At 34.0% G+C, this 15625-nt stretch overlaps 1 protein-coding gene across 8 annotated transcripts in view; it reads left to right on the top strand.

Annotated features, from left to right (window-relative positions):
* Window positions 1–15625, top strand: part of CNTLN (centlein) — a 185606-nt gene that overhangs the window by 150976 nt on the left and 19005 nt on the right. For 7 of the 8 annotated variants that reach the window (XR_007630627.1, XM_050329960.1, XM_050329959.1 and 4 more), the window contains 4 exons: window positions 1273–1370; window positions 3027–3153; window positions 4722–4859; window positions 5218–5403. Coding sequence is in view for 7 of the 8 variants with exons in the window: in XM_050329960.1 (XP_050185917.1) it covers window positions 1273–1370; window positions 3027–3153; window positions 4722–4859; window positions 5218–5403 (549 nt within the window). In the remaining variant the exon portion in view is untranslated. The remainder of the gene's footprint in view (window positions 1–1272; window positions 1371–3026; window positions 3154–4721; window positions 4860–5217; window positions 5404–15625) is intronic. The other variant, XM_050329957.1, reaches the window with a different exon arrangement.

Genomic DNA, 15625 nt, shown 5'->3' with positions numbered 1-15625 from the left:
ACATCTTGTGTGTAACTGTGTAACAGGGTGCTGTGCTTTACATTAATGGAGCTCAACCTCCACAGACAGGTCTCAGGAAACTGAGGAATATTCTGCTAGCATACATCATTTTAACAATTATCTGGTTATACCTCACATTATAATAATACTAAATAGACTAGACAAGTTATTAAGAACAATATTTTACATCTAACAATGCACACAAGAATATATACTCCCCTTGAGAGTCACAGAGTTATGTACAATACTCCCATTAATGTTAATAGGCGTTACAAGTCTGCACTGAGCAGAGAAATTCTCCTGAAGTATCTTTGTTTACAGCATGTCTGATCTGTTTGCTTATTATTTATACATAGTGAATAAAAAGCTGTTGTACAGCATCTGAACCTGTACACATAGATGTATGCATATACGTTGTGCTTATGCTTAACATGTACGTATCTTTTGGCAACACCTTTTGGAGTTCTGAAATCTCTCTATGCCATGTGCCATTTTCAGCAATGGCATTCAAGCTAATGCTCAGATTGCTAAGATGGCTACTTAGTTACATTTCATATTTTTATTTCTGTAAACTGATTAATTTATTCTGAATTTAAATCTTGGGTAGATGATATGTGTATTTGCATGGAGCAATTGAGGCCCTTTTTTTCTTTTTACTGTATGCAATGAGGAATGGCCAACAACTGTATAATTCTCCTTCACTGGAATTACATATGTCTGAATGTTAGGGTCATACCTGCACGTTACTGAAATGTAGAATTTGTACATGTCTCTGTCTTGTGCTTTGTATTTGAAGCTACATAAAAACAACCACTCTTGCATATTGTCTTGTATTTCTAAAAGCACAAGAAAGGAATTACTGGACATTCTTTCTATATAGATGTAGGCCTCTTTTGCTGTAGAACTATGCCATTCAAAGATGTAGTTCAAATAAAGATCCAGTTTTACTCTTCTGTTACCTTTTCATCTGACCATGTCATGCAAGAGAAAACATGGTCCTGATAGGTACACTGGGCTCGCAGGTGCCCTGGGGAACATCCATTAATCATATATTTAGAATAATGGAAAATTACTGATTTTTATCATATTTTCAAGGAATATGCTTCTACTTAAGTGTTTCTAGAAAGTAAGAATGCTCCTTTTGCACCAGTTAATTTCTAAGAACTTTCATAAAATACATGAAAGTTTACTTGGCTCATTATTTCAAAATTTCCTGTTGACTGTGATCATATTCAGTCTGCTTTGTTTATATTTTATTATTTTTCAATATAGAATTCGAATAATGAAATCACTAAGCAATCAACCACCATTAAGTCACTAAAAAACGAAGTCCAGGAAAAAGAAGAACGGATTCAGGAACTACAAACTAAGTACGGTCACTCTTCTATCCATTGTGTTTGGTGCCACCCAGTGACAGCTGTAGAATTGCTACAATGTTTAACATTCTTAGATTTTTAAGAAAATGTGGTATTCTTTTTATTGCAGTCTTGCAGACTGGTACAGGGATTTTTTTAGAAACTACAACAGTAGATGCTAAAGTGGTAAACTGACAAGTGACTAACTAACTACAGTATCTGTATTGCAGTAAGAATACCTTAAATCAAAACTCAGACTCTAGAGTAGACTTTGTATCCTTGATGTAAGTCAAAATGAATTCCTCAGCACTGTTTAACACAGTCTTTCAAATTCAGTAATTCTTTGCCTAGGGGCTAAGAGACATGTCAAGGTTCGGATGCTTAAATAAGATTAAATAGCTACTCTTATATTCATTAAAAAAGTTCAAAAAGACAGTTGTATTTGTTTCTATTTGAATTGATTAAGGTTTACTACTCATTTTTAAATTCACAATATGTCAAGTATACGAGATTTTTATTCTACCTACCTTAACTGATATAAATCTGTTATTCAATTATATTACTATAAAAAGTATAAAAAAGCTATTTATGTATCTGTGAATTTCTTGTCTGTCCCAGAATTTTAACTGCTCTAATTTTTTTTTTAATTGTAGAAAGAATGCAATTTACTTGTCTGAAATTAGTTCATGTCAAAAATAGCGCTTAAAATGGTTATATTGTGTGCATGGTTTATTTTCTGTTTCAAAATAAAACTGAATTTTTCCACCATGAGATTTTAAATTTAAAATACTTATTGGATGTCATGGTTTCTTTAAAAAATAGATACTGTTTTTTCATAAGTTGTAATATGTAATCACCAAAATAACATTATTATTATTAGGGTGAAACAGATTGAAGAAAATTTTAGATGCACTGTTTTCTTGGGTTTTTTTTAATATGGTATTGACATTGTATTAACTATGTTGTATTCCTGAACATATTGCCATCATTCATTTTGCTTTCATTAGAAAAAAAATCTAGATGTCTAAACATGTTCAGGTATTGCTTATATTTGTATTTAAAATATTAATTTGTATCATGATAGTGGAAGTACTGTATAAGGCATAAATTTCTCACTGGATAGACTAGTTTGTACTACGTGAGAGTTTCTTTTTTATTTGAGAATTTTCTGACAAATGCTGATGTTATTTCTAGGTTTTGCAGTTTATCTCATCTGACATATAGGGTTGGAGATTTTTCATCTATTTCTGTGTATTAGTTGGATGAAAGGAGACTTCCCCATTTCACTTTCTTCTGAAAATAATTTTATACAAAATAGTGTTTGAATGATTGCTTGAGACATCAAAAGAATTTAATTACTAAATTTTGCATGCTCAGCAGGTTTCTTTTGCCTTTTTTGGTAATAGTTTAAGAATTACTGTCATTTCAGTTCAGCAAGCAAAAAGCAAATCACAAATATATTGCATATATAGAAATAGGTCTGTTTAATAAGAGTTTGAAACTGGGTTTAGTAGTTGAGAATGGGGTAAATTGCAAGAATTGCATCAGCTTTTGTTTTAAAAAGTATTTTAAAGCTACAGGAATAATAGTTTGTCTACTGCATTTATGCTTTTTAATTACATCTTAAGAAAATTTTCTGAGTGTCATGCAGTCTGACTTCTTCCCTTGTAGAATTTCTCATTTGGAGAGGGACGTTACTGTGAAAAGACATTTGATAGAAGACTTAAAGTCTCATCTGAAAGCAAGTCAAGAAAATGAGAAAACCTCAAATGAAACACTGGAAAGTCTTGAGAAAAAGGTACTTCTTTCTTGCTATTCCTAGTTTTAGGAAAAACGGAAGCTGGTGGATTTACAGAAGTTATTTCAACACACTATACATATTAAATCAATATATTGCTTTAAGCAAACAAGATAAAGTTAATTTAAGTGTGTAATTTCCTCCACTATAATTTGTATGAAATCACTATATGGTGATAGCTTGAATGAATTCAGCATAATTTAATGTATCTTCATTAGAGGTGTAATTAAATATTAAAGTATTCAGAACACATAGTTGCAAGGATATGCTGTAAGTAGTGGGATTTAGTTTTATGCACTGTAAGTTCATAAAATATAGGAGACCTGAAACAAGGGCGATTTTACATGACATATGCTAATGAAGACCATGCATCTCTCCTGGCTATAGTAGTTAAATGCTTTAATATGTTAATCTGTTTTCTACTGCAGTGTTATGAATGATTCACAGTTCTTAGCTTAATGTAATTGTAATCTGCGTAGGTAATTCTTGACTTCTATAGCAAATTATTTTATCCTGCACAATTTTAGGATGATTTCACTGAGAACAGGAGAACTTATGTGTGGTTTGGCATATTTCTGTGATATGCAGCTGATGTATTGCACTTTGGTCTTTAATGTCAGAAAAAGATTATGTTGTTTGTTTTTTTGTGAGGTTATGCATCTTGCAACCCCAAAATAGAAATAAACAATTTACCAAATTGCTTCTGTTTGTGTTTGCTGAATATTACAAACACTATCTCTGCTTGCAGTCATATACCACTTTCAGTTCTAAAGAGAGCTACTGTCTTACCCTACATGCCGAAGATAAGGTGTTATTAGGAAATCCACAGCCAGAAAGTGAGAGCATAAGTAAGCAAGGGAGCTAAAGTATGACATGAGAGAAATACTTGGTTTTGGTTTTAGATAAAAGATTTGGAAGGGAATGATGTGTTTTAATGATTTTCTTTGAGTATTTTAAGCACTGCATTTCCAGGAAGTCCAATCCCATCTGTTATTTTGATTATTCTGTGTGGAAAATCAGCTTGATAAATTTTACATTATCTTCAGCAAAAGATCAGAGAAATTCCCTGTTACCGATATTGTCAGGAAAACTTTGTTATTAATACTATCAGGAATGCTGAATGATTATTAATACTATCAGGAGCACTGGTCAAATCAGTGTTTAGATTAAATAATAATTATCTAGGAAACTTTACAGACTATTAACATGTAGATAGTTGTTTTCTTGGCTGAATTTGAATTTATGCTTTTCCCTCTAACAGAAGAAATGAGTAGCAGTTGTGGGTGGCTCCCTTTTGCAAGTACTGTAACTCTAAAATATACATAAACAAACAGCTCTGCAGATGAAGAGCTCTTTATATTTAATACAAGTCAAAACTCATGGTAAAAGGTCTCTACTGGAGCAGCAGTAGAGATTTATTAAATACTGTAATTTCTGAAAAAAGTATTTCAATAGAACTATATAGCAAAAGTGTGTTAATGTAATATAGGTAGGCTTAGTTTTGATTTTATTTAATTTTTAAGTTATACATGTTGAGAGTCAATGCTCTTGGTCTTTCATTATTTCAGGTAAAGGCACTGGCTGAAGACTGTTCAGGAAAAAAAACTTCCATTGACTCCCTGAAACAAAGACTTAATGTAGCTACGAAAGAAAAGTCTCAGTATGAGCAGATGTATCACAAGGCTAAAGATGAGCTGGGGAAAAAGGTATAATGGGGAAAAAGTTGTGATGGCTGCACTGTGAAACTTTTTCATACCTTACTTTCAAATGAAAAGTTGCAGGGTCATCAGCTTAGACTCTTTAAATACAGAAAGGGAGAAAAGAGCGGAATAATAGTAACCTTTTTCTTCATCTGATTCAGTCACATCTCTGAAATTTAGATACTGAAACATGGACATAATAACTGAAAGTGAGATTACTTTTTGCCATGAAATTACATTTTATGTGTTGCAAGTGAAATATTCTGTGATGTCAAGCACGGTGTGGAAGGTTTCTTCATACACTTGTGAACTTCCTTATCAGCTTTTATCATAGCATTGTTGTGTCTCTGTGGATGTATTTCAGGATCTCAAGCTTACCAAACTAGAAAGCAAAATGATTGAGACTGAACGTGCTATGACTGAACTTGAGACTGCTGCTTCTGATCAGCTACACAGCTTGGCTAAACAGAGTGCAGAGGCTTTGGAAACATTACAGAAGAAGTTGCTGCTCACCAGTGAGAAAGTAGAAGAATTCAAGACATTTGTAAAGGTTTGAATTTTCATTTTCTTTGAATGCTCAACTACATAAAGGTAATTTTGATTGTAAGAAAAGTGTAACAGATTAAGCAAGGAGTGATCTTTGGTGCATTCCCTTTTCTGGAACAATCTTGGTAGTCCCTGCAGTGGTCTGGTGTCAGGTCTGAACTAGTCTAAATAAGGAGAAAGAAAAAGCGCTTAGTTTTGTATCAACCTACTCTGCAGAAAAAAAATTATTAACACATTTAACATAATAATTCATATATGCTGATTACTGTGAAGTACCTAATTTTCTATATGCACATGCTTTTTATTTTAGAAATATTGAATGAGGAAGGCTCTATATTGCAAAATTGAAAGCAGTTTTAGGAAAAGTAAAGAGAATATTATTTCCTTATTTTGGCTAAATTCTTAACAAACTGCTACCGTGCATCATGCAACAATGCTGTCTTGGTGGTGTCAGACAGATCATTTCATCATACTAAGTCGTGCAAAGTTTCTCTGAACAGACTAATCTATGTTTTATAATTTAATATTTGAAATATAAATATTTTTTATTTTTCTGAAATATTCACCACATAATTAAGAAATATAAAGCCTATTCAGTATGTATCTATCTTGAATACATAGCATTTGAGGGAAGCCTAAAGTTGTGTCAGGTGAGGTTAAAGTTAGATATAAGGAAAAGGTTTTTCACCCAGAGGGTGATTGGGCACTGGAATGGGCTCCCCAGGGAAGTGGTCAAAGCACCAAACCTGACCTAGTTCAAGAAGTGTTTGGACAACACTCTGAGGCACATGGTGTGATTCTTGGGGATGATCCTGTGCAGGGCCAGGAGTTGGACTCGATGATTGTTGTTGATCTCTGCCAACTCAGGAGATTCTGTAATTTTACTAATTTAGCATATATCTACTATATACCTACTTTCAAACAAGGCTATAGCTTATTAACCCATGAAACAGATCCAGTTTTCTACTGTTCTTGGATTTCAGTAGAGCTGAGCTCCTTTCAGATATGTTTGGGCAAGTTTGATAGCATCCAAAGTAAAGAGCAATGGTATTTTGATGCACTACATATAAAAAGAAGGCATATATAGTTATTTCTTCAAGAATAACTTTCAACTGTGGATTGAAATTTAGTAACTTAAATACTTGTGGATTATATCTTTTTTTCTGTCATTATCTTATAAGAAGTCACTCTACATGGCAGTTCTCAGACCTTTAGCATTTGCCCATTTCCCCAAGTTTGTCAAACACAAAAAAATGGGAAAGTAAAAGATACTCTGTTTTCAAAAGTAACTGTAATGAGCAAAATCACCCATTAGCAAGTATTATAACTTCATTCATTGTTGAGTAAGATGACAGCTTCAGTGTTAGTTGTCATGAATATTCATTATCACTTACACAGTTGTACTGCATGTGAAAAGAATGTTAATATGCAATTTCTCTCTAAATAATAATATTTAGCTAATAAAGCTAAATACCTACTTTCTTACCTGGATAAAAAGAATATGCATGCATATTTCAAGTAACATTTTTGCTGAGTACTGTTCCTCTGCAGAAAGATTTTTTGAAAATTAATATGCTGTCTATAAGTCAAATACTGATGAATAGAGAGTTCTTTAAGTAGAGTAATTTGTTTAGTTAGGTGCTAAAATCAGATTCTATTCATGGTATACCACAGTAAAAAAATATCATTGAAAATCCTTGGCGATTCAGTGGAGCTGTGCAGTATATCAACTAAATCCTGTTAAAATACCTCTTGTGTATCTGATGTTATAACCTGCATTGGAAGATCAAGGTATTGTGATGATACTTACTGTGATAAGTAGCAGTACTCCTTCTTGCACCTGCTCTTCCTTTGAAGTCTGGTCTGTCTCATTTCTACTCTCTCCTTCCAGGTAGCTGTCAGTTTTCCTCTGACCTTGGTTCTCTAGTTTCAGTAACTCAAGTAATTTTTTCCGTATAGAGAACAAGTTTAACCTGTATCTCGCTTAAACAGGTTAACATATTTGTATGACCCTCCTATCTTTGTGTTCTATTCTGATGGCTTCATAAGCCTTACTTGTTTTCAGAGTGCAATTGTAATATTCTCATTCATAAATTAAATGCAGTTGCTTTTTCTACCTATTCCATGTCTGTTGTGACATTACATAGTTCTTTTTTAACATAAAACAATTAAATTATTTCAGTTATTAATTAATAGTCACAGCTATTAATAAGACAACAGAGGAACTTCAGAGAAGAGAGTGCGACTCTTTCTGATTATACCAGAGAGTGTTACTTGCTTTTAGAGTTATTAATAACACAGAACCACAGGGTCTTGAATCCATTTGGGTCAAGATACTAAGTAACAAAACCCGGTGGAGTGGTTTCTGGTAGAAGTACAGTATACATAACTGAATCACATTATGATGAGTTACTAGTTGAGCCCATATTTGCAAAATACAGTAAAATGTTGCATTGCTGTGGACACCCCAATTCGGGACACTTACGCAATTAAATAAAATAGCTAAATTGTAGCATCTATTTAATAGTTTCTAAAAATCATAGAAGAAATAACTGCAAACAAAAGTTGCTGGAGCCAGTATGTTGTAAGTAATTATTGGACTTATTTTGTGTGAGCATGGTATAGGGATCAGGTGTCCTGAGTTGCTTTCAGTGGGAACTAAAAGGGCACCTAAAATAGGTTGATTCAGAGCAGTTCATTTCTCCAAAGTTGTTACGAGGAAGATATAGGCTAGTGGGAAATATGAATAGAAATTGTGGACTGTAACAGTTTATTAAGTAACCAAAAAACCACGGTTCCATAATTAGAGAGTAGCTCCTTATAAATATCTATTCCAGCTTAATAGGAAAGATACAAAGTATTTAGAAATAAAAAGGCAATATAAATGAATTGGAAATTAATTATAGATAATAACCTGAAAATATGAGCAATAATAGACTATAAAGGATGGAGAAAAGACTAAAGAAATCAAGAGGATATCTGTGGGTAGAAAGGCCAAGAACAATAATGAACAGGCAGTATTTAAAAATGTATTATTAATAAGGTAGATATTACAGGGTGGATACAATCTATATGAGATTAAAAAAATCTGCAACTGTGTAAAGATAGAGGTCGTCCATGAATATTCCTTTTTTGTTTCTGGAATGAAGTAGGCTAATGTTATATGAAGATATTACAATATCCCCAGTCTTTTAGCAAGCAAAGGAAGATTTTAAACATTTTATTAAAAAAATAGTATTTTTAAATTGAAAACTTTTATAGCTAACAAGTTTATCGTGCTGGTTAAGAAATTTTTCTCTTACTGGTCCTCATTTTGAATAAGTATTCAAGGTTAGAGTACATATGTTACAACACTAGCTTGAGTCTAAAAGAAGGATAATATTGATTTAATATTCAGAAAAGGCAATATCTTAGGTTCATTAGTCTACCCTAATTTCTGGGTAAAACACTGAAAATCTGATATGAAATTCAATTATTAAAATATTAAAACAAGATTATGGTTATACTTCTTAAAAAGCTTTTATGGAAACTAAGTTTCATTGAATAAATCTGATTTGTTTTCTGGAGGGTGGCAAAAGTCTGTTAATAAAGGTTACTATTCATTTTAATATACTGTTTTTTAAGATGTCTGACCTACTATTGAGATGTTCAGATAAAAAATGTAGGCTATGCAAGGTAAATAATATGTTAAATGGATTAAAACTAGCCCATGCAGTTGATCTGAAAAGTAAATCTTAAAATATAGGTGTATTTAGAGTTTTGTAAAGATCAGAGCTAATCTTAATTATTAAGTATTATCACAAAATTCAAATCCTGATAAAATTTGTCCATGACATTTATGAAGACTGCAAAACAATAATGGAAAGCCATAAGTATAATGTCAACTAAGCACAATAAAACATTTTTATTACAGAAGAATGCAAACTACCTGTAGGAGAGACCAGGTGGTTCTACTGATACTTCAGATACCTTTTCTAAAGCTGCACATTTTTATCCCATCTAGCTTCCATCAGCACCATAAATTCTCTTTGAATCATACATTCAATTTCTATGGTGTTTTCATTGTTCAGGATGTTCTCTAACATGTGTTGCCCTATCAGATCCTCAGGTGGATCTTACCAGTTATGTGCAGCACTACAACTGCACATAGCAAAATCTTCTTTGTTGTGTTCACAGTACTTCTGAGAAGTCATGCAGAAAACAGCCACCGGATAAAGTTAAAAAAGCTGGTATTAGAATGCTTCATGGGATGTCTATTGAAAATTTAGTACAGCATGTTAGTTTGCTATGAAACTGTCCAAAATTCTTCATTAATTCTGTTTTCCTACATTAATGTAGTTTGGGTTTTTTTGCTTAGCTAGACTTTGACTCTGTGTTTCTGTTAGAAACCTTGTAAGCTCAAGACTCAGTAGTATTGTTTGTCCCATTCAACTTATACATCAGCAAAACTTGTTTCGAAAGGTTAATCTTCAGTGATGACACTGCCTGAGTATGAGAATATAAGAGCTTTTCTGACCTTGAGGAAGATGTTTTGATAAGGCATCTATATTCAGCTGTGGCTGTAATAAATAGGTGATGGCAGCTGAATGCTTCGAAATCATCTAAGTGCTTTTCTCACTTCCAAAGTACCTCTGTCATTTGGGACTTGTGTGCTTTCTGCAGAGGATACCCTCTGCAGCACACTGCACATCTGGTATGTTCTGGCACTGTTCTTGATAGGTCTCCAGTATAACCATCTAATAGAACTGACTGCCAAGATCAAGACCCACGGCAGTTTACTTGGCAAGCTTAATGGATCTACGTGGGGATCTAGCCTTCACCCCCTTAAGACATCTGCCCTCATTTTGGCTACTCAGAGCAGGGCTTAAGCTAGGTGTATTTCACCCTCTGTTGTTTGACAAACAGCTGTGGGCAGCCACATGTGTCAGAGGACTTATTTCACCTCTGCTTGGCCAAATAATGTTCTGCCAGTTATTTGCCATTCAGTCAGTTCACTTTATATCCCAATATATGTCAGTCTCTCTTACCTTCCTGCAGTTTATCTTGAATACTGGCATCAGTTTGGCATGACTCTTTCTCACTGCTATCTTCCACTGTAGGGAACAGGTAAGTTAACACTTCTGTTAAAAAGTTCCACCCCTGAGACCCTCAGTGCTCATTTCTGCCTTACAAAGCTTCCTCCCTACTCCATTTAGGAAATGTCGTCATAGACATTATATGGGTCAGTTGTGAGCTAATTCATGAAAAGTCAGTTAACCTTTTGAAAACCCAGAACACCAGCTTTTGTGTACCACAGAGATTCAGAACAGGACAGGCCTACATGGTTGCAGGCTAGACATACTGGTACTGCCCTTACTGTCAGTACTAATTGAAAATGTTACATGAAACGTCTTCCTGTTGCAAAGAACAAGTAATTAATGACTGGCCACTTTCACATTAAAAATTCCCTTTATTTGGCAAATTCCTGTTATTTACCATCACCGTCTATTTCTCTTGAACAGTTCTGTATTTGTGAAGATAGAGCATTGCTAGGAAACATGTTCTTCTCAGAATGGCCATATGCAGATGATGTCCTATTTCCTCTTTATCTAAAAAAAAAAATTTTTTTTAAAAAATTTGGACATAGTTGGTGGTTGAGTTGGGAGGCATTAATATTTGGGAAATATTCTGTTGGGTTTTGTCGGCTCCTTTATAACATGAGTGCAATACAAATACACTGCTAGTGCCTGTACCACCAGCCACAGAGTCAGTTCCGTGGATAGATGAAAATCCTTACAGGTGACTCTCAGAATTCTCCAGTTATGGTGAGACAGTAAGAAGTATTCTTTATAGAGCATTTCTGTTGCTGAATGTATTCTCAAACTCTGACAGTACTACTGCTCCAACTCCTTCCAGGCCCAGGATGTGCAGAACATATTTTTTCATATAGCTACCCAGATCAGAGGCGCAGTGACCATTTGTTTCTTTATCTGAAAAAAAAACCCCAACTGCATCATGGGTAATTGTAAAATTTAGTAATTGGCAGTGTTGCTTGACCAAACAAAGGTTTCTTTAGCAAGTCACAGGGACATTTTACAAACAACAGCAGATAGTATCATATAAATCAGCACTGTCAGTTTTGATGTGGAAGTGGACACCTTTAATATGACTTCAAGTTGCTAGAAAATTTTCCCCACTGGGAACACTTGAAAGCCAAAAGATAAGTATATTTCATTTATTACACTCCAAACTGTCAACACTTTACCTAGAGAAGTATACCCAGAGTGATTATTTTGTATTGTATGGAGCAGATGATGTCTGCCAATCTGTGTTCAGTCAGAATCAGGATAATATTTGGTTTCAGGGATGTGTTCCAGTATGATGAGAATCAGTAGTCTTATTTGCAGAATACACACCTTAAAAGGTATTGTTCTATATGCAAAGCAAAACCTGTGTAACTGAGAAAATATCACCATTAAAAAAATCCGTCATTTATTGCTTCTTTTTCACTATGTGTACTACTTTGGGAAAAAAGGAGAAACACAGCTTTTATTATGAAATACCAACCTTTCTTGGTTCTGAGAAGAAATTGGTGATAAATTAAGCTAATCTCCATCAGGATTACTCTGCATCTGGGATTTAGGCAAATTGAATCAGAGGCCTGAATAGTGACAGTGAATATCTATTAGACTGTAAACAGAATAATAGGCCTTGTGAATTTTAATGAATGAAGTGAATGAATTCTTACAGTTTACAGAAGGCATATGGTTAGTGATGCATACAGTGTGCCAGGAACAGAATATAATGTAGATGTCTTAATGGATAAAATCTTGATAAATAAAAAGGGAGAATAAAGAGAAAGATTTCGAAAAGCTTTTTCTTACTCTACTTTTTATTTGCTTCTTAGACCTAGAAGGATAGGACTTCACTTTGGTTTTTGACTATGATAGGTAAAGACCATAACAGAGGTACCTTAAAATATATTGAATGTTTTTATATCCTACTTTTTATATAACTCTTTCAAGCATTTAGTGATGTTGATTTAAATTATTCAATCTGTGTAACCAAATTGTAAGGTATGTCAGGTGTTTGTAGTTGTGCATGTATGTCTCTTGGAAAGTTTAGATGCATGTCTGACTTACACAGGTGATTTTGTTGATATTAGTGGAATATTCATTTTTCTTACAGTGCATGAGCACCATTCTCAGAGACCATAACTCTGTTATGGTAGATACTGTGTGAGCAGATCCAACAAACGAGCTGAACAGGAAACTGTTTTCACCAACTTGCAAAAAAAATTCCTTTTCAGCCTCGGGGAAAAAACCCCACCTAAGTTTAACAGAGAATGAGACAAGCAATATCATCTGGGAGCTACCTGGAGACTCTGCACTGCACTTCTTGAAAGGGTCTAGATTCTCCTGGGATTCCTTTAAATGCATTGGAGACATTTCTTTTTAAAGCTCTGACTCAGCTCTCTGCTGGACATAGAAAGATGCCTGGTTTAAAGATAGTAGCCAGTTTGGTGTCTAAAAGACAGAAAATAATGTTGACTGGAAAAAGGGATAACTGGAAGGCTTCAGGAATGGACATATGACTGCATGCTAAAGGCTCTGGGCTTACAGTGATTAGATACCTTATGGCAAAATAACAGGAAAAGCAGCAAAACTTGGAAATGAGGAGAAAGATCTCCAATAATTATGTATTTAAGAGTTAATGTAGAAATAATTGTGTAATGTATGTCAACCAGATTGCTAAGGAAATCAGCTGAAGGAGGATGAACAGAAAGTACTCATATACAGAGTCTAAGTACTCATATACAGAGTCTTGTGAAGTCTCCACAGTAATTCATAAAGTTGGGACTTAAGAGATTCCCCATGGTAAATGCCAAGAGAGCTACAGAGAGGTTGGAAGAGCTCTAGGAGGAAAGAATCATTTAAAAAAACCCCAAAATTACAGTATTTTTAAAAAGCACAGTTGATAAGTTCTACCTTTTAACCAGTTTTTTAAGAGTTTAATGCCAGGGCTGAGCTCTTAAATTAGGTTTCAGACACATTTGTTTCAGCAGTGCAGTGGTCTTACACAGATTTATAGTTTTATGATTTATAGTTCTTACAGTTTTTTGTGTGTTTCTGCAGAAAGATAGCATAAGTTAAGACACTGAACTGAGTGTCAGGAAATCACAGTGCTCTTCACATCTTGGTCACTGACCTGCTATGTGACCTTTGGAGTGTTGCTTCACCTCAGTATTTCTTGGTCTGCCCTAAATATCTTTTTTTGCTATGTCCAGTACAACTGTGCTGACTTTATCTGCCCTAGCTGTTCAAGATAATAAACTTTCTGAGATCCCAGGCATCTCTTGCTACACATGTGTGAATCTCTTATCTTTGTCAGTGCCATTTTATTTCTCTGTGTAAATAATTGTAATATATGATGTTTTAAAGGGATTATGGTAGTTTTGCTAGCACCTGTGTAAATCAGAGGTAATTCTGTTGAAACCAAAGAATTTACAGCAGGCAAAAAATTAATGTAAATGAGATAGGATTTAAATGCTGAAGTAAATAGGACTTTATTATTATTGCCCATTTCACATAAATAGAATTTGAGAAACCGATATATTTTGACAGAAATATTCTGCCCGTCATCCCATGCTGATTATACATATTTCAACTCATTCTCTGCTATAAGGAAAACTATTATTTTTTTCCCAGTTATAGGTCACAAAACATGGTAATTGTGCTGAAAATTTAGCAATAGTACAATGAAAACTTTGGAATATTTGCTGAAATTTAAAACCCAGCATCAGTCTGAAAACATTGGGGTCTACAATTTAAGTTTTTGACAGTCTTAAAGCTTAGTGTATGGGAGAGATTAGATAACTCTAAAGCTGTAAAATTATATATGACTATATGTCCCTCATATATACATACAATACCTTCTGTATGTTCTATATAAATGAGGTGTCCACCAGTAAGATGGACTTCATTGTATCTAAAGATATTACAAAGAACACTGTAAGAAGAAACATATTTTTAAGATTTCAGGCATAAAATAAACTGTGATAACTAAACAGTTATCAAAAGAGGATTAGGAAAAAAAAAGAGAAAAAGCTGACCAGTCATACAAACCCCCTTAATTTTTATTCACAAAGGGAATTTTAAAATGCATATGTATACTCTTAAGTATATATTATATACCTTTCTACTGAAATATAAAATACATTGTAATTGGCCAGATGAAGTTCATTGCTATATCTTTGTTTAAATATGCTTTGTTTTGAAGACAATCTAAAATAAAAAACTGTTCATTACTAAAGTCACTTGTCTCTATGTATTTGTAAATTAATTGAACTATTTTTTTAGAACATAGCACAGTGTATTCAATTTCCTTTTCTTATAAATGTCAAATATAGGTTGAAATATTTTCAGTATTCTTCCCTGTGGTTTCCTCCACCTGGAGATGGTTAAGAAAATGCAGTCAAAAGAACATTCTCAATTTTGTACTCAGAAATAAATGGCTATTTATTGTTTTCAATCGTTTTGAATCCAGAAGGAATGATGTTTTCGTCAAGTGTGTATGATGAGATTGGTAGCAAAGGTATTTTTGAGAAATGGGAAGCCAAGTAAGGGAGACTTTCACCCCTCTGTTCTCATAATGGCAAGGAAGAATAACACAATAAGCCAGGATAGTTATACAAATTCAAATCTTGCCTGTGATCCCTCCTTGTAGGGATCAGATTATCAAATTTTATGCAACACAGTTACTAATTTCTGTCATTGTACCTTATTATTCTTCTTACATTTTAACTGGGGTTTGGGGGGTCTGCAATTCTAAGTGCCTATGTTTTGTGTGCAAATACTGAAATCATCAGGCCCCTTTTATACTTTATGACTCTAGGGTTTTGACAGAAAAGTTGTGGTTTAGCTTTAGTAGTTGAAAAACAGTACTGTGCCAATCTGTCTACACTTTTGCAGATGTTCTTGTGATAGCTGGATTTGGAATGTTACTGAGTTCTCATTTTCTAGTTCACAGTCTGTCATAGCTCAGAGCCATGGAGAGGGCAGGGTTGGGCTGGGATGCTGGACTACAAACTGGAGTTAGCTTTTGCCTCTAGGGTAGAAGAGGCTGGTAATATTTTAAATTACTTCAATTAATTTTTCAGATCTTGCCTGTTGAATCCTTAGTTATGCTCATGTGTGTTCAGATTTGCCTGTATTAATTGATGTGAAAAGTCAGGTTGTGTATGCCAA

This window comes from Myiozetetes cayanensis, unplaced genomic scaffold (assembly GCF_022539395.1).
Source record: "Myiozetetes cayanensis isolate MyiCay16 unplaced genomic scaffold, myiCay2020 scf4, whole genome shotgun sequence".
NCBI lineage: Eukaryota > Metazoa > Chordata > Aves > Passeriformes > Tyrannidae > Myiozetetes > Myiozetetes cayanensis.
This window is presented reverse-complemented; position numbering and strand designations above follow the sequence as displayed.